Genomic DNA, 25,928 nt, shown 5'->3' on the forward strand with positions numbered 1-25,928 from the left:
TTTAAAAATTTATATATATCATGAAAATAAAAATTTCATGCTGCAAAGGGCACTATCAAGAAAGTGAAAACATTAACTGAATCACTTTGCTATACACCTGAAACACTGTAAATCAACTACATCTCAATTTTTAAAAATTCATATAAAAACTCCAAAAAAGGAAAGTGAAAACACAACCCTTACTACAAGCAAAAACATTTGTAAATCATGTATCTAATAAAAGTCTAGCTTCTAAAAAATATAAAGAATTAGTATGACTTAATAGTAGAAAAATACTAACAACCCAATTTAAAAATGGGCAAAAGATATAGAGGTTTTCTCCAAAGAAGATACACAAGTGGCAGCAGAGATATTTAAAGATCCTCATCATTAATTATTAGAGAAATGCAAATCAAAACCACAAAAAGATTCCATTTCACACCCACTAAGATTGCTCTAATAAAGCTTTAAAAAAACTAACAGAATAACAAGTGTAGACAAGGGGTAGAAAAACAGGAATCCTCATATATTGCTGTTTGGAACGTAAAATATTGCAGCTGCTTTGGGGGAAAAAAATTGGCAATTACTCAGAAGGCCAAACATCAAGTTACCAAATGACCCAATTCTATTCAGTGCAAACAGAAGTGAAAACAGATGTCCATATAAAAAACTTGCACTTCAGTATTCATAACAACATTATTCATAACAGCCCCAAAGTGGAAATAATTCAAATACCCATCTACTGATGAATTTATAAAACAATATGTGGAATATTCATACAATGGAATATTATTCAGACACAAAAAAGAATCTCGACATAATTCTAATTTAAAAGAAGAAAAACAAAGCCAACTATTTCACCCATTCATTTATATGAACTCTCCGAAACAGCCTCCCATCCCTCCTCACCACACCCCCACCCACCAAATAAGTCCCTGCTGTGAAAGCAATTCTGTTACCTCTGAAATCCTGATTAAACATCAGGAGAAAGGCCATCAAGCTTTAAGATTGACAGGTAGCACCCACTGTGCCCCTGAATCCCATAGGTTCTCGCGGTATCTTGAGAAATCCCGGCTGGACGCTGCGGACAATCATGGCCGAGCAGGTGCCGCGCCAGGAATTGTCCAGGAAGTTGTGCAGCGGCGATGCCTTCCTTCAGGACTCTGTGTTTGCACGTCTCCGCCGCACCCTGCCTAGGGTGCTGGTGTTGGCAAACACTCCTTTGGGCCGGACTGAAAGTGGTCACACAAACCCTCGGGAAGGACTGGCCGCCCACCCCTGTGGGTTCTCAGGTCGGCGGTGAGGCGAAAGGACACTGACAGGCCTTCACGACAAATATGGGGGGCACAGGCCACCTGGGGCTGCTAGAAGATGCGGCCCCGCTTCTGCGTCAGCGGACACCGTGGATGCCACCGAACAGTTGCTCCTGACACTGGGTCCATGAACCTGGGCTGGCAGTAGGCAGGCGGCGTACAGGCGGGCAGTGGGAGTGTTCTGTATGGCAGCCCTGGGCGGTGTTACAAGGACCTCCAAGCGCATGTCCCGCACGTTCTCCTGGCGCAGCGCCCCCTGGGACACCAGTCAACACGCCAGACTTGATCTCCTTGAGGGGACTGCACACTCTTGGTGATGTCCTTGAGGATGTCAGGCTGGTGCTGGCGGCCCCAAGCACCAGATTTTGCAATTCTCGGCCACGTCCCACTGGAACTTCTCTGTCAGGTAGTGGATAGCTGCTTGGGCTCCTGGTGGCCGACACCTCTCTTTTGATGTCCACTGTCAGGCCATCGGGAAGGACAACACTTTGATGTGCAGCCGGTTGTTCCAGTCGCAGTTCTTGAATAGGCAAAGCGCATTTGACTCTTTCGCCGACGACTTCACAGGACCAGTTGACCTGATTGGATTTCTTGATAGGGGTTGCAGGTGCGGTCCTCCCAGCAGATCACCCTGTGCGGATCAACTGCACCCGCAAAGGCGTGTTCCCCGACTCCTCCATGATGCCTCACCCTTCAAGATCCATCTTGGCCTGCGGCTTCGGCTGCTCCTCTTGCCCAGCTTGGAGGGGTCAACTGGGTTCTTGGATTACACAGCGAGCCTGACCATGGGCCGTACACTGAACTTCACCATGCACGTGTAGTGGGCACGCTCAAAGGAGGTTGTGCTACCTGGCTTCACCAGGAACTAGTCAACACCCACCAGGCCCACGATGTTCCCACAAGGCAAGTAAATGTGTGATTGCCAGGGACTGGGTGGAGGGGGAATAGAGAGTGGCAGCTCTATAATAGTATAGGGGTGCTTTCGGGGTTATGGAAGTATACTGGAATTATAATGGCAAAAAGAGGCTTCCCAGGTAGCGCTAGTGCTAAAGAACCTGCCTGCCAATGCAGGGGATTTATGAGATGCAGATTCGATCCCTGGGGGGGGAAGATCCCCTGGAGAAGGAAATGGCCACCCGTGCCAGTATGCTTGCCTGGAGAATTCCATGGACAGAGGAGCCTGAAGAGCTGCAGTCCATGGACTCACAAAGAGCGGACACGACTGAAGCAACATAGAATGCAGTGATTGCAAAACCTTGTGATTATACTGAAAACACCAAATTAAAAGAAAGGCATGAATTTTTATGGTAGTGTGTGAATTATAACTCCGTTTTAAAGTTAAATACAAAATTACTTTTAACAGCACCGAACAAAGCTACATGCTGAGAGAATCTGTGTATGCTGAGTCAATCTTCATATGAGTTTGATTTGACATCCAGTTCTTTTTATTTTGGTTCCCCGGTGGCTCAGACGGTAAAGCGTCTGTCTACAATGCTGGCGACAAGGGTTCAATCCCAGGGTCGGGAAGATCTCCTGGAGAAGGAAATGGCAACCCACTCCAGTATTCTTGCCTGGAAAATCCCATGGACGGAGGAGGCTGGTAGGCTACAGTCCATGGGGTCGCCAAGAGTCAGACACGACTGACCGACTTCACTTTCACTTTCTTTTTATTATGTCTGTGATGTGTGTGTTAGTCACTTAGTCGGTCTCTTTGGGACCCTATGGACTTTAGCCCACCAGGCTCCTCTGTCCATGGATTCTCCAGGCAAGAATACTGGAGTACATTGCTATTTCCTTCTCCAGGGGATCTTCCTGACCTAGGAATTAAACACAGGTCTCCTGCATTGCAGGCAAATTCTTTACAATCTGAGCTATAGGGAGGTCTATGATAGGTCAAGGGAAATTTGTAGCTTTAAGTAATTATAATATAAAAGAAAAAAAAAGGCTGAAAATTAGTGATTTAGGCATCCAAATTAAGAATATGTGGGAAAAACAAACCCAAAGAAAGTAGAAGTTAGATAATGGGGAGTAATATCTGAAATTAACAGAAAGTGGTCCAGCAGCAACAAGAAAAAAAAAAAACAGAGATAATTTAAAAGGTGAGAAATTACCACTTTGAAAAATTTAACAGCAATAAATACATCTGGCGAAATTGATCAAAACAAAAGTGAAAAAATAAATACAGTATTGTGAATGAAAAGGAGGAATATTGCATACAAAGGATATAAAGATAAAACATTATTAATAATATTGTATCAATACATGTAAAGTTTAACCAAATAAACAAACTTTTAAAGGAAAAGTAATTTTTCAGTAGTGAATTAAGCATAAATAGCCTAAATATAATAGACCTGTAACTAATAATTTATATCAATAATTTAATATCTCCACAAAAATTAAGACATAAGTTTAGCCAAACATCCAAGCAAAGTGACATTGAATATTTTCTTTCAGAGAATAAAAAATGAAATATTCTTCAATTGTGAGATTAATAAACACCTTTCTACTAAAATCAGATAAAAACAGCATAAGAAAACTTAGGAGCCAATGTTACTTAAGACCATATATGGAAAAATCCTAAACAAATGACTATCAGACCAAATCTATTAAGACAATAAATAAAATGAGTTAAATTTGTCCCAGGAATGAAAAGTTTAACAATTGAAAATTCACTTATGTAACTCACTAAATTTAGAGATTACAGAAAAAAAATAATTGTAAAAAACTGTAAATAGATGTAGAAAAAAGCATTCAGAAAGTTCAGTACCTGTTTACAGTTTATAGTGAACTATAAAAATTTCTTTCTAAAAATCATATTTAGTAATGAAACATTGAAAGTCTCATCTCAAAAGTCAGGAACAGGGAGATAAATAAGCACATTTTTATTGTATACATTTAACAGAGTAATAAAGGATCTAAACTAAGCAATTTTGTTGTTGTTTAGTCACTTAGTCATGTCCAACTCTTTTGCAGCCCCATGGACTGTAGCCCACCAGTCTCCTCTATCCATAGTATTTCCCAGGCAAGAATATTGGAGTGGGTTACCATTTCCTTCTCCAGGAATTTTAAGTAACACACAAGTAGTGCCATGTGGCTGGAAAGAACACAGACCAAGGATACCAAAGTAAAACCACAGAATCTTTTTCTATCAGAAAGGACTTCAAGGATTATCTGTATGTATCTGAGATATAACAACACTGATTAAAAAAACTAGACTAGCAATTCCAAGAATGCTTCCTGGATGATAAACAATAGAAGAAAGTAAAAATCTGAACTCATTATTTTCAGGTGATCTAACTAATATTAGTGAATTAATGATGGTTAAAATAATGATATCAAATATATAAAACTACATATGTATATTAGCATATTTACATATAATACATGAAACTAAATGTGATTGAAAGGGATTAGAGGACACAGGGTTCTGTTTCTTAATGTTCATTATGAATGCACAGATACTCGATTTTCAGTGTTCTTTGTCCTTTACATATATGTTACAGATATTCTTACAAGTATGAAATATTCCTTTCATACTTGAAAGGTACATTCAACATAGAAAGGTGCTGTTCTCTTAAAAAAAATACGGTCTCTACTTGTTATATGGAAAATATACATTATGAAAAACAATAGAAAAACATAGAAAAACTAAGGCAATATCAGCACCTTAACTCAAATAAGTAAGTGATGCTATCATGAAAAGCACTTTTGTTTCGTGAAAGTATTGCCTGAGAATCCCAATATTACAGACGGTAAGTTTGTAAAAATATGCTTTTAATTGTAATAGAAGTTATTTGCCCAGAGCTCACTCTTTGCAAAGATGAGTCATGTGAAAATTCTGTTGGTCAACATGTTTAAGATATGGCCATGACTGTACAGAACATTTGGAAAGTTTAATAATTTGTTTCATTTTTATTTCAACTGAGAGCACAAAATAATCCTGCAATTTGCTATGCTTATTTATAGTATAATAAGAATTTTGATATAACCACAGTAGTTTCAGGGTGATTGACACAACATAAGGAAAGGATTTATTTTTGATGTGAAGAAAAAAGTATTATTATGTTGAGTATCATCTGGTAGAAGTTAATAAATAACACCTGACATTGTGTTTTTGTGATGTTAATGACAAGCCATTTCAAAGGTTGGTACATAATTCGGTTCAATATATCATCCAGAAATATTAAGACTTTTAGGCTTAAAAGGTTAAAATTTGCTAAGACTAGTAAGTTTCTATAGTTTGAACATGATCATCTCAGTGCTTTGCTTGGTAAGCTGAACGTTCTCTGTAGTAGTAGTTGTCTTACAAAGAGGATGGGGAGAGCTTAACAATGGTATGACGCCAGAGATAGAAATTAATTTTAAGTGATAATCACTATTTGTGCCAGCATTCCAATATTGCATCAATGTCATTTAAATACAAATATCCTGAACTTGCTAAGGATATCTTACATTTCAAAAGACAACTTACTAATCATGTTATTGTCCACAGAGCCAACTAGATATATTTCCATTTCATATGCATTTTGAGGAATAACCTATATCAAAGAACACTTACACTCTACTATACAGTGCCGTGTGTGTGTGTGTGTGTGTGTTTCTGACTGCGTGTATTTCTCAATTGCATAGACAAAAAGTAGATGCCCAGTCATGTTTAACAAGATTAACTTTCTCCTAATGTACCACACACAAGAGCATTTGCTTGTAAACCAGTTTGGACTATTCACTTTCTATTCCATTACAAAATAATCTTTGTCAGGTTATTCAAAGGGAAGTCACTAACTCAGCTCTCTAAAGTCTTGGGACAAACTATAATTTTTTAATTAACATTATAATTAACCCCAAAACTTTCAATAGTTCTTTTCAAACATTTAAACATGAGATAGGCACAAGTATAATTTCATTTTCCTATCTCTTTCCAAATTGTATCATTGGGAAAATTGTTTTATGTGAGCAGCCTGGTCCATTTTGCTAATCTGAGGGTGAGGTCATTTTCCAGAAATGAACATTTTTTAGCTTCAACTTCACAAACTCTGTGAAAATGATATAACATCATTTTTTTCAAATGATATTGACAGAAAGAATAAAGAGCTAAAAACCAGTTACTGAAATATTCTGAATGTACATGTGGTGATGAACACTAAAATCCTACACCAGGTTCCTAATCCTACATTAAAATCCACTATGCAATACCTCAATGATGTTTGGAATTACTAAATGACTCTTTTCTTTTATAGACCAAATAAGCTGGTAGTGTTTTGATTCCAATAATAGCCCCACTAAATTTTCTCCTTTCAGTATTACCTTCCTTTTCAATGTGACTTTAAACACCTATCACTAAGAAGTGGAGTCTAATCTGTTGTCCCTTGACTCTAGGCTGGTCCTGTGACTTGCTTTGGCAGATAACATGTAGCAGAAATGAGCCAGTTCTGTGCCTTGGCCTTGTGAGCTTCTGTTCCCCCTCTTAAGCCATGAGGTCAGGCTCCTGTAGGAGTATGAGAGACAGAGAGTTGCAGGGCTAAGTCAGCCTGGTTTTCCCAGCAATGACCTAGGTTTGGAAAAGCCCGCCCAAATGAGCAAGATCTGTCTTGGTGTTTGGCTGGCCTGTAGCTTACTGCAGATGCATGAGTGAGCAGTCTGGCCCCACTTGAGGACCACCCAGTACATGTGAGCTAAAATGAATGTTTATGACGCTCTGTGTGCCTGAATTTTTGTGGTTGATTGTTACATGGCCTTAGGGCAACAATGGATAACTCATGACTATTATTCCTAGTTACAGTACTCAAGACAAAATTCTATACCAAGGATTCACTGACTTTTTTCTATAAAGATCCAGATAGTAAAAAAGTTTGGTTTAGTGGGTCACATGCTGTCTCTGTTGCATATCCCTCTTTGTTTTGGTTCTTTTGTTTCTTTTTACAACTCTTTACAAATGTAAACTATTTGTAGCTTTTGGGCTGTAGGGAAAGGGCTGTGGACCAGATCTGGCTTGTGGACTGTCATTTGCTGACCTCTATTCTGTATCTTGCAATGACAGTATACTGCTAACATCATGCAAAATAAAAGATGCAGAGGGATTCAGGATGCAAAGTAATGCAATAAAATCTAATACAACTTTTAAAATATAATTATACAAGTTTTTTTTTCATTTTTAATTTTGTGTGTTTCTCTTCAATGGTGTGCTGGTAAAATTTTAATAACCGGTAAATACTATCACCATAGCCAATTTCACCCAGTCAATAGAGCATAATTGAGAAGAGATGTGTATACAGTTGGCTCACATGAGCTAGTAAGAGCTGACTCCTGCAGACCATTATTGTATTACCTACCTATTGTACTGCCTATACCATACTTCAGTAGTAATTATAAAAGAAATTGATTATAACCTCTACAGTTGTTGTTTAGTCACTAAATAGTGTCCAACTCTTGTGCGACCCCATAGACTGTAGCCTGCCAGGCTCCTTTGTCCATGGGATTTTCTAGGCAAGAATAATGGAGAGGGTTGCCATTTACTTCTCTGGGGGATCTTCATGAACCAGGGATTGAACCCACATCTCCTGCATTGGCAGGCGAATTCTTTACCTCTAAGCCACCGGGGAAGCCCAGTCCATACAATAAATTTCCCTTAAACCGATTTACTCCTTCTGCTCACCTCATCTTTCTGACCCCAGTAAATTTTGGTTTTATGACCCCCTGGACTTGGAGAAGATTACTGTCCTTAAAACTGTCTTTCTTCTATGAGTGACCTGAGTTGCATTTATCTATGCAACTTCAGTTTCAAAGAAAATTACCTAAGGATAAACTTACCTTTCTTGGTTTGCTCTCCTCCAATGGGAGAACAGGAAATTATCTTCTTTTCAGGCATGGTTATTTACAGTCATTTGAAACCTAATTAGGAAGAAAAATATTTAAATATCATGAATCAAAATTAGTTTATGTTTAATTTCACTAAAAATTATCAACTCAAGAACTGGTAATATCAGGATATGCATTTAATATTATGTAATGCCTATATAGGGCTTCCCTGGTGGCTCAGAGGTTAAAGCGTCTGCCTGCAATGCGGGAGACCTGGGTTCGATCCCTGATTTGGGAAGATCTCCTGGAGAAGGGAAAGGCTACCCATTCCAGTATTCTGGCCTAGAGAATTCCATGGAGTGTGTAGTCCATGGGTCACAGAGTTGGACACGACTGAGCCACTTTCACTTTCTATGCCTATATATAAAAATAAAAACTAAATTATGTTAAAACACAAGGAAATTAACATTATACTTTTTCCTCTGAGGATTGCAATAAATCTATTTGGGAACACCAAATGTAAAAATTATCTTTGAAGAGGCAACTTTGATCCTCTGCTCTGCTAGCTTAAATAGACAGCTGGCCTGAGTACTAGATAACTTAGCATTCAGCATTGAAGCTGTGGGCTCACAGCCCTTTGGGAATTTTAGACCTTTCATTGTTTCATGATAAAGTTAAAGCTTGTTATCATCTTTTCCCTGCATTTCTTCGATTCCTTTTTAAAACATTTTGTATTATGGACAAAGTCAAATATATACAAGTGAAAGTGAAAGTCACTCAGTCATGTTTGACTCTTAATGACCCCATGGACTACTCCATGGAATCCTCCAGGCCAGAATACTGGAGTGGGTAGCCTTTCCCTTCTCCAGGGGATCTTCCCAACCCAGGGATGGAACCCAGGTCTCCCGCATTGCAGGCAGAGCTGTGCCACAAGGGAAGCCCCAAAAAGGATAAAGAGACTTACTCATGTAATTTGATCACAATCATAGCCTCAAAGTATCATGAGATGAAAATCAATTAAGATGATTCTTACTCAGCACAAACTCAAAGGGAACCCAGATAACAAAAGTCAACAGAAAGGAAAGATCAGAAACTGCTCCAGAGTTACTCCAGATAATGAACTACCAGTGTAAAACACCAGCAGCTATGCTTAACATGCTTATAAACAGAATATCATATTTTAAAATGTCAGAACTAAAATTATGTAGATTGATACTGCAGATTTGAAATTAAGCCAGTTAGAAATCCATGAACTGCAAGCTGCTGTGTAACTGCGGTTCCAAACTCACTGGTTCAATTTAAAAGCCAATATGACAGTACTGAAGAAAGAATTAGTGAAACAAGTTCAGATAAAAAGAAACTATTAGAAAACACAGAAGCAAACGTAAAATTCACTGTGCTCAACCTCCATTTTCAGGAAGATGGAGTGAACGTACTTACCCTTATTCCTTCCCCTACATACAACAATGGACATTATATATAAAATAAACATAAGACTTTAAAAGATGGAGAGAAGAAAGCAGCCTGGCTAGGTACCTTGAGATCAGAGGAACAATGAGGTGGTGAGTCTCCCAAGATTTTCTTTTTGCCTTATACATCCCAGACTTGAAACTAAAGAAACCAGAAACCCAGATAAGTATGCCAGAGGATACAGACCAGATAAATCGCTGACAAAAACCTGCTCTCTCTAGCTAAGGGACTACCAGGAAAGGGGCAGTATAGCAAACGGAATACCTTTACATAATAGCCTCTCTATTCCAGCCAAATACCACAGAAAAAACTGGCCCCACAAAGGCAGCATCAGGAGCCAAGGTGTTTCCATTCTTGCTAAGTGGTAAAGCGGCACCCCTAGTTTCTTGCTGGGGTGATGTCAGAAGACTCTGATGTCCTGTAGGCATCCAGGACTTCCATCCCTAGTGGTTGGAGGCAGCCTCGCCCATCTCAGTATCAACAGCACTCTGGGGAGACTGGACATCCACACCTCCTTATAGCACTAACCGGGCACCTCTTCTCTTCCCCAACGGGGTGGCCTCAGAGCAGGCTTAGTAATAAGTCACAACTTTCACTACAATCCAGTACTTAGGAGGACCACACCCTCTCTATGGTGTTAGTGGTGTCCATGTAGGAAGCAGTGACTGGGCATTCCTACCTCTCCCAGTGAGGGAGGTGTCAGAGAAGGTCTAGTTGGAAGCTAGGACCCACAACCACTTCTTGGCAATAAGAAGTGGAAACTAAAATCTCAATGAGATATCTATACAGCTTATCAGAATGACTGAAACAAACAAAAAAATAGTTGCAACACTAAATCCTGGCAGGAATGTGGAGAAATTGGGTCATTCTTACACTGCTGGTTAGAGTATGAGATGACATAGCTGCTATGGAAAATAGTTTAGCAGTTCCTTTTAAAACTAAAAATGACTGTCAATATGACCCAGTTAGTTGCACTCTTGAATATATATCCCAGAGATATAAAAAACATATTTTCACTCAGAAACTTATGCAAGAATATTTTTAGGAGCTTTGTTCATGCTAACCAAAAAGCACACTACCCAAATGTCCTTCAGTGGTACATAATGAAAAGTTGTGCACATCTGTAACATGAATACTACCCCACAATAAAAGGGAACAACTCTTCATACACACAACACCTTAGATGACCCAAGATGAATTATGCTGAGTGGAAAAAAAATCTCAGAAAGATGTGTATTGCATTTCATTTATGAAATAACATAGAGATGGAGACAGGATCATTGGTGGGAAGAGGGTGACATCAGGGAATATTGTGATGATGTGCAATTAAATATCTTGATGGTGGGTAGTAGTTGGTGCTTACACAGAGCTACACATGTAATACAATTTCATAGAGCTATATACACACACACAAATAAGTGTATATATTATGGGTGAAATCTGAATAAGTTGTATGGTTTGTGGTTTGATACTGTACTACAGTACCTTATGATGCTAACACTGAGGGGTGGTGGGTGAAGCAGACAGAAAAGCTCCCTGTATATTTCTTTGCAACTTCTTATGAATCTATAATTATCTTTAAATTAAAAACTTACAACAAAAAAAAAAGCTATAAGGAAAAGAAAAAAAGATACCTAGAAAATCCTCATGCTTGTGGAAATTAAGAAATAAAACTATAAGTAAACTATAATAGAACATATCACAATGGAACTTAGGAAAAATTTTGAACAATGATCATGAATATAAACATATCACAACATATGGGACGCACCAGAGCAGTGATTGGAGGAGACAGTGTGAAGGTGGGAGGAGGTCTATTTTAAATAGGGTCTTTGGAAGGAAGAAGTCCTCCTTAAGAAGGTAACTATAATGAATTGAGAGAATGTGCCATAAAATTTTAGGGAAGAGTCATCCAGGAAGAACTGAAAGAGATCCAAAGCAGGAATAAGCTAAGAATGGCCCAGAAACAGTAATTGTAAATAATTAACTCTAGAACCAGCATTAATGCGAAAGCAGAAGTTAACAACCAAAAGGTCTAGAGCATTCCAGCTGACATTCATCAAAAGCATCCTATCAGCCGGGGCCTGGCCCCTGCTTCCTGGAACCCTCAGGCTTTTTTCACCATGGCAGACTAGCTTGTTAACCTGCCCTTCATGGTTCTTGCCAGAAAGCTGATTGTTAAATTTTCATTAATTTTGCAAGTCAGTTGAGGCCATGTGGTAGTTTGAAAAGCCATGGTGAGTAGATTTACACCATGAAAATCAACAAATGCCACAAATCAGGTCTTGTTTCTGTTTTTGTTTTTGTCTTGAAATGTGGTTGTTAAATATTTATCAATGCACTACTACCAGAAAACACAGATTCCTAAGAAAACAGGACATAAGCTGCATTATTAGGTAAAATATAAGGCTACTGGAAGAGAGAATGAGACAATTATAGATAAGATTATTGGATTAAGTGGGGTTATCAAAGCTACAATCCACTCAGAAGGAAAGCAATGAATAATTTGTTTCTAGAAATTGAGTCATGAGGAGGAATAGGGTCATAAGAATGGAATGGTAGGTAAAGGAGAATGTTAATTTTAGGCTAAAAAAGTTTAGATATCAATTGTTTCAAATATTATATCTTCTTAAACTATTTCCAATTTGTCCCTTTTGAAAATACCACCCTCTGCTTCAGGGAGGAAATAGAAGGAATCAGATTTAAATTCTAATTTAATATTACCAAACCCGTAAACCAAGCACATGTGTACCTCGCAGGACCTCCTCCTGGTCTAACAATGCAGGGTATCCCTTGGCTGGCTTGTCCCTAGTTGTGCCAGAGCTCACAACACCTCCCTCCTAACTTACCGCTTCCAATTACAATTGTAAAATTCTTGTGCTCTTTTCTTAAAACAGTTGTTTTTGTTGACATTTGCAAGGCCACACATTTCTTTCTTTTCAGTTCCCTCCCAATCAGTTGAAGTACCTTTCTTTCTGTTGCTCTGATTCCTTATGAAAACCCCTGCATCAGAGCATCACTTTCAGTCTCTATTTACTCTACTACATTTTCTTCTAATAACTCATTGTTCAGTTCAGTTCAGTTCAGTCGCTCAGTCATGTCCGACTCTTTGCGGCCCCATGAATCGCAGCACACCAGGCCTCTCTGTCCATCACCAACTCCCGGAGTTTACTCAAACCCATGTCCATCGAGTCGGTGATGCCATCCAACCATCTCTTGTTACTTAATATTTATTATAATTTTATAAACGTTTCCTTTATTTTCTCTTTTTCCGTTAGAGTTCAGGATCTACGATGTTCACTGCTGTGGTCCTAGCATCTACAATAGCACTATTAAATTGAACTTTGTACAGTGATGAAAATGTTCCGCATCTATTGTCCAAAATGGTAAGCATTACCCTAAGCCACATGATCACTTAGAATCATTTGATCACTTGAAATGTAGCTAATGTAACTGTGGAATAAATTTTTAATTGTATTTCATTTTAATTATTTGAAATTTAAATCACCATATATGGCTAATGAATATGATACTATATTGGACAGCACCTGAAACATTGGAGGAGTTCAAAAGGTCCTACTGAAAATGAGGGACTTGCCTGGTGGTTCAGGGGTTAAAATCCACCTTGCAATGTAGGAGACATGGGTTCAGTCCCTGGTGGGGGAACTGAGATTCCACGTGCCACAGGCCCACTAAGCCTGCACGCCACAACTGAGCCCTCACACAACAACAAAGGATCCCGCCTGATGCACAAAGATCCTACAGGCTGGAACCAAGACCCAGTGCAGCCAAATAAATGTTTTCTTAAAAAGCATATGAAAGGATGCATGAATGAAAACAAAATGCATTTAAGAATGAAACACCTGCAGTCAGTTTATCATCCTACAGATTTGTTTGGGAATGTCACTTTCTCCTCTTTCTGTTTGTGCTTTCTGGCACTGACTTTCTTATTCAATTTTCAGTTAACATTTTTGCTTGTTTCCAAACTTGAATAGTGTATGACATGTAGAATTCCTCTTGTTTCACCACTCTTCATCTGGCATCTCAGCAAATCACTACATTCCTCAAATTTTGTTTGCTTCTTCACTGCTAAAACAATTTCTGAGCTATCTATCTTTCTAGAAAGAAAACCTTCTCATCTTACCCATTTCCTCTCATGATTCTGTGTTTAATTGTTTGTTTTAAATATTCTTATTGTGAAATATTACATAGAAATATTTTTAAAAATACCTTGTATCCAACAATGCAGCCTAAGAAATAAGTGGTTAACAGTAATACTCAAATTCCAGTGTATTCCTCAGTGGTTCCCTTCTTCCCTCACCAGAAATTGCAGCCATCAAATATATAAACCCCATGGTTTCAGTTTATTTCTATCACATATGTATCTCAAAACGATATGCTTTATAATACTGATTTAGTGTTTTACATCTTTATTTGAGCTTCCCTGGTGGCTCAGATGGTAAAGAATCTGCCTGCATTGCAGGAGACCTGGGTTTGATCCCTGGGTCAGGAAAAAGTTGGCTTAAAACTCAGCATTCAAAAACCTAAGATCATCGCATCTAGTCCCATCACTTCATTGCAAATAGATGGGGAAAAGATGAAACAGTGGCAGATTTCATTTTCTTGGGATCCAAAATCACTGTGGATGGAGACTGAAGCCATGAAATTAAAAGACGCTTCTTGGAAGCAAAGCTGTGACAAACTTTGCATGTTAAAAAGCAGAGATATCACTTTGCCAATAAAGGTCCGTGTAGTCAGAGTTATGGTTTTTCCAGTTGACATGTACAGATGTGAGAGTTGGACCATGAAGAAGGCTGAGCACAGAAGAATTGATGCTTTCTAATTATGGTGCTGGAGAAGACTCTTGAGCGTCCCTTGGACAGCAAGGAGATCAAACCAGTCAATCCTAAAGGAAATCAGTCCTGAATATTCACTGGAAGGACTGATGCTGAAGCTGAGGCTCCAATACTTTGGCCACCTGATGTGAAGAGTTGACTCATTAGAAAAGACCCTGATGCTGGGAAAGATTGAGGGCAGAAGAAGCGGGTGAAAGAGATGAAATGGTTGGATAGTGTCACTGACTCAGCGTACATGAGTTTGAGAAAACTCCAGGAGAAAGAGAAGGACAGGGAAGCCTGGCATGCTGCGTTCCATGGGGTTGCAAAGAGGTGGTCATAACCTAGTTACTGAACAACAGCAATCTTTATATGAATGATATTATACTCTACAAATCATTCTACATTTTTACTTGTTCATTACATTTTTGTGATCTGTCTGTTTGCTATTTACAGCTGTATTTCATTCTTTTTCACTGCTCTATAGAATTCTATTCAGTATAATATTCTCCTGTTAATGACCATTTCAATTTTTTTCAAGTATTTTCCCTATGTTACTAAGTCTTCTGTAAGATTCATGTACACTTTTCTTTGTGGATTATACTGGAATATTTCTAGGGTATAAACCTGGGGAAATATGTGCTCTGATGTGTTTGTTTTCTTTAGTCTTTACCAATTTGAGATATAGGCCTTTGTTATTAATATGCATTAAAAAGATATTCTCACAGTTTATTCCAGCATTTTTACTTTTTAAAATGTTTATTTTTAATGGGAATAAGAATAATAAATCAGTTACCCCTTGCCCAAATCCACAAACAATATCAAAAGTCACCTCTTAAGAGACCTTAGAGACTCATACCCAACATCCACAAAAATTAAAGTCTTAAATCAGTGACAATAAGTACCATACACTCTTCTAATACCTAACAAGTTGTCTGTATTTATAGATTTTATCTTTATAAGATGCTGTTTGTTTGTATCCATGTTATTTTAATGACTTTGATAAGGCTATGAAATTAATGTGCTATTTTCCTGCTCTTTCAAATTCTCATAAAAATATTAAGCAGTCTTACCTTAAATCATTTCAACATCCATGATTCATTCATACATTTTTTTCCAGTAAACAGTGCAAACATACTGATATTCTTCCAGTAATTATGAATACCATATTTATTTGTTTACTCTCCCTGGCTTTATCTATAATTCAGCTAGTTTATTTTATTCTAATATAAATGTGCCCCAAAATAATTAAAGTCTACATTCTTTTCATAAAGAAGGTTTTTAAAAAATGACCTGACAATGGAAAATACTTCATAAACTGTTTTAATATTCAAAAAGTGATTACTTTTTACCCCATCATATATAGCTGAAATTTTAAGCTCATTTAAAGTTATGATTCAAGCAAAAATTATGTCAAATATTCTATTTATATAACTTCTAAATCCAGTTTAAACATAGCCAGTAAAGAGCACAGAATAAAAATGCAAACCATCAAACAAGGAGCAAATGGGAATCAGAGTTAGGATCCTGGCCAAGGCCAGTAATCAGAGATTCAGAATTTGAGCAGAAGAATGTCCAGCCACCACTGAGACTAACAATCTAAAATGACTGAACCAGATTACCAATTATATTGGTTATTATTTAGTTGCAAATGAGAGACATTCAGCTTAAACAAAAAAGAAAACATAAAAACACACACACAAAAGGAAAAACCACAACATTAAAAGGACTATTTATGGAAAAGACTCTGGTTAATTAATGGGAAATATCAGCAGTCCATCTGTAAGAAAAGCAGGAATTCAGGGACTCAAATGCCATCAGCAGAGAGAACTGCCTCAGCATCAGATGTTCCTTTCCTACTTGTTCTGATTTTCTTTTTACAACTTGACTCTTTCTGTTTCAGACACCTTGGCTGTTGATACCTTCTGAGTTTTATATTGAAGAGCTTCACCCATCAAAGAAATGCTGTCTTTTTCTCAGATTTGATTCCAGTTATCTCTGGGAGAATTTTAATAAGCCTTACTTGGACCAAGTGCCTATATTTGACCCAATCAATTATTGCTAGGAAGTCAGAATATTATTACTGCACTAGTTTAAGTCTGCTCTCTATTCCTGGCCATAGGTATAGGGCCAGGGTAAAATTGCCATGTATTAGCATCACTGCCCTACTATAATCTGGGGGGTGATGGGTTTGGGAAGAAGATATACAAGACCAAGCAAACTCTCCTAGAGGCCCTATTCCAAAAACAGCAGGCAGATTCATAGGTGGTGGTTCCACACCAAGAAGAATATTTTGTCAATTATGCAGGGATGTTTTGGATAATTCCAGTTTTTCCAACAGTGAGCAAAGCTTTGTTGTGAGGTAGAAAGCAATATATCACCAAAAGTGATTAAGGACAAACTACAAAATCATTTATGTATTGTATAGGAAGAATTTGGAAAATGTCTTAAGAGATTGGACTGATTTACCTTCTAAGATCCACTTCAGTTTAATATTTGATAATGCTTAGTTTATTTCATTTCATCCATTCACTGATTCATTTCACAATTTTCAGTTCGGATCTTATTTATGTTACTGTGCTACTTGTTTAGGGTACAAAAGAATAAGATATATGCCCTCAAGGTATATATACATTTGATTATATATTTTATATTTTTAGTAATACCAAGAAATTTTAACCCAAGGCCTAGAAGTTACATGTCCATGAGAATAAAAATATTCCTTTCCTGTTTACCACATGTTCTATATTAAACCATACCAGTCATAAAAACAAGCCCCACTTACACTTCCATGCTGCCATTCCCCTGCATATTCTTTTTACTCTTTGTAAAGAGACCTAAAGGAAAGGTAGAGTAATAACATAAAATGCAATATAATGTCTCCTTTTACTTCTCATCCCCAAATTTACTTATTCCTTCTCCCTATGCTTTCTTATATAAATTCTGCCTTGAGTGCTGCTTTCACAAAGAACCTGGTTTGTCTAATCTTTTAGTTTGGTTTATACAATAGATTTTTTATGACACTGTTGAAGGTATTGCAAAATAGTAATGAAAAGTGCAGGAAGACAGGGCATTTTTCTACATCATTCCTATCTGTACCTATAATAGTTTCCTTTATAAATCTTTAAGCTCTATTCCTCTGATTTCTAATCTCTTCTCTTTCTTTAATGACTTTCTATTGACTTTATGTCTATATTACATTCAACAGATTAGAGTTAAGATGCATTAAATATTATATCTCATGGTTTTACTAAAGCTGAGCACATCTTCAGAAAGATTAAATATCATCTCTTCCTACAAATCAAATTAGTACTGAAAAAGCCAGTTTCTACACATTTATTCATAAAGATATCTCTACTGTATTCTGAATTTGTCTAAGAAATGAGCTTTCACCTTTTGATAATTACATGAGGCATAAAGAAAGGCAAGCAAATCAAATCAGCTTTTATGATGTTAAATTATTTCATAGGTCAATATCATGTATTAAATTATGATTTCACCTCTGGGTCACATCAAATGATTTTACAGTGAGTGTACTGAGAAACATTTACATTTGCTGTAAAATATGAACTACTTAAATCGTTCATATTCAGTAACTACTTTATGTCTCAAAAGTAAAATAACAAACTCTTATGAATTTGAGCTTTAAAATTCTTACAGAAGAAATACTTTATAAATTAGAAAATATTACATCATTTTAATATGGGGTAGTTTTTGCTCCTGAAGAAACGTGCCTTTTGATTTTACTTTTTTAGGACTTTCCTAACTATGGATCACTTCAAATCTATTTCTGATAGACATTTTGTGGAATACAACAAAAATTTGAGAATAACCCCTCCCCTCTCAAAGTTTCAGTTTATTTGGAGATACTACTGTTTGATGAAATAAAGGCATCCTGACCCAAGGAAAACAAAAATGATAGCTGTTACTAATACATACTGTCTCTCAAAGTCACTCAGTCATGTTGTACTCTTTGCAACCCTATGGACTGTAGCCCACCTGGCTCCTCTGTCCATGGACTTCTCCTGAAAGACTGCTGGAGTGGTAGCCATTCTATTCTCCAGGGGATCTTTCCAACCCAGGGATCGAACCCTGGTCTCCTGTATTGCAGGCAGATTCTTTACCATCTGAGCACCAGGGTGGCCCCACTAATACATATTACATATGCATTTACTCTTCACAACAACCTATGAAGTTTGTACAATACTGGCCCTATTTTGCAAGGGAGAAGACACTCAGCAGTGTCTTGTGGCTGCCAGTGCAGAACCAGATTTAGCCCTGAAGTCAACCACCACTCTATACTCCTGCTAAAGAGGGCCAGTGTTCCTAAGATGACACAAAAGAGCAAAAGAGTCTTCAGGACCCTCTAAGGTGCTATTGTTTTAAGGTTAAAAATAAATATGCAATTTTCGTCAATTATTTGTTAAATGTAAACCTGGTTTGACTTTGGAATCAGTGGGAAATTATTTCAAAGTCTCTGTTTGAGACTATAGAATTACTCTCAAAATTAAATAGATTTAAAGCTTAAATGTTAAAGAAAAGCAAGCAGCTAGAGATTGTTTATGTAAAATAAGATGAGAAGGGCCTCTGAGCACAGCACCAAAAACACATTAACATTCTAGAGATAAGGCTCCACAAAAATTTAGTCACCTAGCTATGAAAAGGGCTTCCCTAGTAGTTCAGCCAGTAAAGAATCTGCCTGCAAAGCAGGAGACCCCAGTTCTATTCCTTGGTGGGGAAGATCCCCTGGAGAAGGGATGGGCTACCCGCTCCAGTATTCTTGGGCCTCCCTGGTGATTCAGACGATAAAGGATCTGCCAGCAATGCAGGAAGCCTAGGTTTGATCCCTGGGTTGGGAAGATTGCCCTGGAGGAGGGCATGGTAACCTATTCTTGCCTGGAAAATCCCATGGATGGAGGAGCCTGGTAGGCTGCGGTCCAAGGGGTCACTAACAGTTGGACATGACTCAGCAAGTTCACTTTCACTTTTCATGTCCATGCATTGGAGAAGGAAATGGCCACCCACTGCAGTGTTCTTGCCTGGAGAATCCCAGGGGCAGGAGAGCCTGGTGGGCTGCTGTCTATGGGGTTGCACAGAGTCAGACACGACTGAAGCGACTTAGCAGCAGCAGCAGGAGCATAGGGGAGAGAAAATAGCATAATATGAATAACATACATTTCTCTTTTGGAAAGGAAATTATAAAATTTTTTAAAAAGACATCTTTTAATTCAGGGAACCATACTTAAAGAGATAGAAAATGAAAAATCACTTCTACCTAGAAATTCTTTTTATTCAGGTACCCATGCTGTAAATCACTTATCTTTATTAATCATTCAAACTAGAGGATGTAGAATATTTGTAACCCCTAGGATCAAAGAACTTATTAAGAAAAGTAAGCTTGAACTTGATTGCCTCACTGTGAGAGTTAAGTTCTAATGTGCTAGGTTTTAGACTAGTCATTCTATGTAAAAAGATAAGCATCTCCTCATAAAATGATTTTCTTTCCTACCTAAAATGTAACCTTTTTGTTTTTCAACACTTTCAGAACATGTAGAGATAATTATGAGATATGATAAGGAACAACGACTATAAGAAAAAGTTTTGGTTTATAAATTGAATTTATTTTAATCACTTCAGATATATCGGCACCTACAAAGAATTATCTCTCAAAAAGATTAGCCTTTGTTTTTCCAAAATTGAAATATGCCAGAACAGCCTTGCTTGAATAAAAAGCAGGCCTGTGATAGCTTCTAAACCTAAACATAATAACCCTATTGTGTGACTTTATTCATTCTTAAATGACATTTTTCTTCATTTTTTAATAACGGTTTTATCAGCAATAAACATATTAAGTTCACAACAGAGCACTTTTGATTAAATAGTCTTTATATCTTAACTATCCTGAATTATATTTGAGGGTGTGAGAGTCAACACTATGTGTTCATTGCATAATTTTCTCTTTCTGGGCACATAGGAAAACTAAATTACAGCAGTCCTTGACCTTATACACATTCCGTTTGCTCTTTCAGCCTTCTTTTCCTTTCCACAGCAACATTGGAACCCACATGTTCTACATCTTAGATCTACAGTGATAGAAGCTAGGTTCCTGGGCTATCTCTTACAAAAGACCCACTTAGGAAAACTGCCTGGTCTACATCACAGTGACATCATTACAAAAGAGATATTTGTTTCATTAAATCATTGTGGTTTTGGAATTTTTACATAATGTAGTCTCAACCATTCTAATAGAGGTTTGCATTATTAAAGCAATTAGCTGATTTAAAATATCGATTGGTAGGTAAAACCATCATTATTTGAAAATGAAAAAGAGCAATAATAATGAAAATGGCTGAAATGATGACTCACTGTTATCAAAACTAAAGAATCAAGTCGATGTAAGTGAACTATAAGTGATTATTCCTTTAACAGTGTTTTGGTAGAATATGGAAAATAGATCTCTTGTGTTTTATAAAGTTCTCTTTGTTGAAAGCTAAGAACATGTTCTGTATGGTAAAGCATGTTCACATTTTCCTTGGAATAGCTGAATTACAGAATTCTCAGTTATGAACATATTTTGATTTTGAATTTAGGAACATGATTTTTCATAGAAAACACAGTCATACTGTATTATTTCACATCTGGCCATTTGTATACCACCATCATTTTTTTGTTGTTATTAGGTTCATATATTCCCTATGCTTTCAGTTCAGTTCAGTTCAGTTCAGTCACTCAGTCGTGTCCGACTCTTTGTGACCCCATGAATCGCAGCACGCCAGGCCTCCCTGTCCATCACCAACTCCCGGAGTTTACTCAAACTCATGTCCCTCGAGTCGGTGATGCCATCCAGCCATCTCATCCTCTATTGTCCCCTTCTCCTCCTGCCCCCAATCCATCCCAGCATCAGGGTCTTTCCAATGAGTCAGCTCTTCGCATGAGGTGGCCAAAGTACTGGAGTTTCAGCTTCAGCATCAGTCCTTCCAATGAATACCCAGGACTGATCTCCTTTAGGATGGGCTGGTTGGATCTCCTTGCAGTCCAAGGGACTCTCAAGAGTCTTCTCCAACACCACAGTTCAAAAGCATCAATTCTTCAGCGTTCAGCTTTCTTCACAGTCCAACTCTCACATCCATACATGACCACTGGAAAAACCATAGCCTTGACCAGATGGACATTTGTTGGCAAAGTAATGTCTCTGCTTTTTAATATGCTATCTAGGTTGGTCATACCTTTCCTTACAAGGAGTAAGCCTCTTTTAATTTCATGGCTGCAATCACCATCTGCAGTGGTTTTGGAGCCCCCCAAAATTAAAGTCTGACACTGTTTCCACTGTCTCCCCATCTATTTCCCATGAAGTGATGGGACCAGATGCCATGATCTTGGTTTTCTGAATGTTTAAGCCAACTTTTTCACTCTCCTCTTTCACTTTCATTAGGAGGCTCTTTAGTTCACTTTCTGCCATAAGCGTGGTGTCATCTGCATATCTGAGGTTATTGATATTTCTCTCAGCAATCTTGATTCCAGCTTGTGCTTCCTCCAGCCCATCGTTTCTCATGATGTACTATGCATGTAAGTTAAATAAGCAGGGTGACACTATATAGCCTTGAAATACTCCTTTTCCTATTGGGAACCAGTCTGTTGTTCCATGTCCAGTTCTAACTGTTCTTCCTGACCTGCATACAGGTTTCTCAAGAGGCAGGTCAGGTGGTCTGGTATTCCCATCTCTTTGAGAATTTTCCACAGTTTATTGTGATCCACACACTCAAAGGCTTTGGCGTAGTCAATAAAGCAGAAATAGATGTTTTTCTGAAACTCTCTTGCTTTTTCGATGATCCAATGGATGTTGGCAATTTGATCTCTGGTTCCTATGCCTTTTCTAAAACCAGCTTGAACATCTGGAAGTTCATGGTTCACATATTGCTGAAGCCTGGCTTGGAGAATTTTGAGCATTACTTTACTAGTGTGTGAGATGAGTGCAATTGTGCAGTAGTTTGAGCATTCTTTGGCATTGACTTTCTTTGGGATTGAAATGAAAACTGACCTTTCCCAGTCCTGTGGCCACTGCTGAGTTTTCCAAATTTGTTGGCATATTGAGTGCAGCACTTTAACAGCATCATCTTTCAGGATTTGAAATAGCTCAACTGGAATTCCATCACATCCACTAGCTTTGTTTGTAGTGATACTTTGTAAGGCCCACTTGACTTCACATTCCAGGATGTCTGGCTCTAGGTGAGTGATCACACCATCATGATTATCTGGGTCGTGAAGATCTTTTTTGTACAGTTCTTCTGTGTATTCTTGCCACCTCTTCTTAATATCTTCTGCTTCTGTTAGGTCCATACCATTTCTGTCCTTTACCGATTCTATCTTTGCATGAAATGTTCCCTTGGTATCTCTAATTCTCTTGAAGAGATCTCTAGTCTTTCCCATTCTATTGTTTTCCTCTATTTCTTTGCATTGATCACTGAGGAAGGCTTTCTTATCTCTCCTGGCTATTCTTTGGAACTCTGCATTCAAATGGGAATATCTTTCCTTTTCTCCTTTGCTTTTCGCTTCTCTTCTTTTCAACAGCTCCTCCTCAGACAACCTCCTCAGACAACCATTTTGCCTTTTTGCATTTCTTTTCCATGGACATGGTCTTGATCCCTGTCTCCTGTACAATGTCACGAACTTCTGTGCATAATTCATCAGGCTCTCTGTCTATCAGATCTAGTCCCTTGAATCTATTTCTCACTTCCACTGTATATTCATAAGGGATTTGACTTAGGTCATACCTGAATGGTCTAGTGGTTTTCCCTACTTTCTTCAGCCCTATGCTTTAAGTAAAGCAATTATACCAATTCACATTTTAATATATATTTTCTACTAGATATTAAAATAAATACTTAGCTATTATTAATGCAAATGATCAAGGATGGTCACAAATTAGTCTTGTTGTCACCAGTGATATAAATACCCCTCTTAGAAACCACTCTTATAATAAAGGATGGTTAGGTTCCCAGGTAACCACATCACATCCACATTTCCCCCAAATAACACCAAGTTTGTTAAAATATTGCTATATCAGATAGGTCTGTTGAAATATTAATTTGTATCTATTCTCCCCATATGCTCCTCCCACACCCTTCTCCCATTTTTATCTCATAACAAGATTTCGTAGTTCTCTGCTGCAAGGGTTTTGGACTGGAGGAAAGCACAGGCAGCTTGAGATGACTTTGATCTTTAACTCAAGGTGTGTCCTGAAGATGAAGTTAGGATCAGTAAGAAGTATTTAGTTAGGATCAGTTTAGAAGTTTTCCCCAAGACTTGATGGTAGAGGTCTGTGAGTCCAGGAAGGCTCTGGCAGTAACCAAGGAGGTGACCAGACCTGCGGCAGGGGGATGACTGTTAGGAGCAGTCAGAAGGCTGCCTCACAGGCATGAGGACTTCCAGTTGCACCCAGTGTGTGCACTCCTGGGGGGCAGACCTGTGTAGTCAGCCAAGCCTCCGAAAAGCCTGGAACTCCCGTTGGACCACAGCACGCATGGGAGACAGTGTCTGGGTGGGACTCTTAAATTTCCATATGCTCTTGATGCAGCTACAGACCCCAGACACTTGGTACAAATGGTTTGATCTCATTTGCGGAGTGGGACAGAGATGACACCAGATGACACCAGAGTGAATAAAAGTAAATTTCCTGCTAAAATGGTGGAATGGGGCCACGAATGGAATCTAGTTGATTTAGGGGGAAATTTTAAGTGTGGTATTCTTTATACAGCTCAGTTTGTACACTAAGATCTATGCTTTTCTACACTAATAAGATCATTCTGCCAATAGAATCTAACCACATTTTAGCAGTTTTTCTAAGGGAACTGTGTTTTACTTTAAGATTGCAGTTCTATATTTCTCCAACCCAGATGTTAGTATTAGCCCCTCATGTCATCTCCCTATACACACACACACCTACCCACACACACACAGACGAACACACACCCCAATACAATACTCCTAGGCGTACAAGCCAGTGAGGGCTCCTCCTTCTAATTTTTCACACTGTAGGATCCTTAGCCAACAGAGATAGAAATCTCTTTTGAAAAACACATATAAAAACTTCTCTAAAGAAGGACTGAACAAACAATGGGGAAAGCCTTACCATTTATTATCATTGGTAAGAGAAACCATAGAAAATACTTTGGAAAGTGGTATGCCTTTGCTCGTTGATTTAATTACTGTTTTATAAGGTATCAACAAGTAGCTCCCTTGAAACTGTTCAGATCTATTATCTGTTAAGAAACTTAAGTGTTGACAACTCAGGTACATTGATTAACATGGTATTATGATACATAAAATATGACCTTTCCAGAGGTTTGTTTATTGCCTTTATAAAAGTGTCTGTGTGTTAGTCGCTTAGTGGTGTCTGACTCTGCAACTCTATCGACTGTACGTAGCCCACCAGGCTCCTCTGTCCATGGAACTGTCCAGGCAAGAATACTGGAGTGGGTAGCCATTCCCTTCTCCAGGGTATCTTCCCTGCCCAGGGATCAAACCCAGGTCTTCTGCATTGCAGGCGGATTCTTTACCATCTGAGCCACCGGGGATCCGGCTTTATAAAGAAAAGACTCTAACATTATCAACTTTTCTAAGGTTATATTTGAATAATGAAAGTGAAAGTGAAGTCGCTCAGTCGTGTCTGACTCTTTGAGAATCAATGGACTGTAGTCCACCAGGCTTCTCCGTTTTCCAGGCAAGAATATTGGAGTGGATTGTCATTTCCTTCTCCAGGGGATCTCCCCCACCCAGGGATCAAACCCAGGTCTCCCGCATCGCAGGCAGACGCTTTACCCTCTTGAGCCACCAGGGAAGCCAAAAGCTACTCAATGTTTGTTAACATTAGTGTAGATATTTTAATGACACTAATCAAAATTTGTTAATTCTTCTAATGCAACACTCTTCATTCTGCCTGTCATTTTTATAAATTTTGTAGGAATCCTGAGTTTTCCCACAAGGGATATTTAAGTTCTACTGAGAATTGTTAGCTAGTGCTGATTTTTCTGCTTTTGCTAAAGGATATCCATGCCTTGGCATGGCGCCTCCAGAGTATAGCTGATTTGTATTCATCCAGATTCCCTAAATGATCTTCCCCCAAATGCAAGCTACCGAATTAATACAAACCATATGTTACTAAATAAGAAAGAATTCTAGCTCATATGAGCTACCAAATTAAAATTTAATAAAAATGGTAAGACTAACTCTCTCTTGAATATGACCTCGGCAGAAGGTCATTATTTTTTCTCCTCGAAATTTCCTCAAACCCGAAATTGAAAACAGGTAATGTACTACCTCCACTGACCCCATCACCTTCTATTCAGTCAGTGTTCCTCTTCTTACCTTCTTTACCAGAGCCCAGTAAGTCATTCAAAGGGAAGGAAAATATGAGACTAAAACTAATAAGAAAATAAAGAAGAATAGGGTGAAGTTTGACAATGAAGCTTTATTTCCCTCTAACTATAGCTGTAAGCCATTAGTTGAAAAATTTAATAATATACTAAGGTTTCCTATT

At 38.1% G+C, this 25,928-nt stretch overlaps 1 protein-coding gene across 4 annotated transcripts in view; it reads right to left on the bottom strand.

Annotated features, from left to right (window-relative positions):
• Nucleotides 1-25,928, bottom strand: part of CCDC178 (coiled-coil domain containing 178) — a 395,761-nt gene that overhangs the window by 363,208 nt on the left and 6,625 nt on the right. For 3 of the 4 annotated variants that reach the window (XM_070452800.1, XM_070452799.1, XM_070452797.1), the window contains exon 2: nt 8,100-8,180. In XM_070452800.1, coding sequence (XP_070308901.1) covers nt 8,100-8,157 — 58 coding nt within the window. In that variant the 5' untranslated portion in view covers nt 8,158-8,180. Of the gene's footprint in view, nt 1-8,099; nt 8,181-9,623; nt 9,699-25,928 lie in introns of all 4 variants that reach the window. The other variant, XM_070452798.1, reaches the window with a different exon arrangement.

The sequence above is a fragment of the Odocoileus virginianus genome, chromosome 22 (genome assembly GCF_023699985.2).
Source record: "Odocoileus virginianus isolate 20LAN1187 ecotype Illinois chromosome 22, Ovbor_1.2, whole genome shotgun sequence".
Taxonomy (NCBI): Eukaryota; Metazoa; Chordata; class Mammalia; order Artiodactyla; family Cervidae; genus Odocoileus; species Odocoileus virginianus.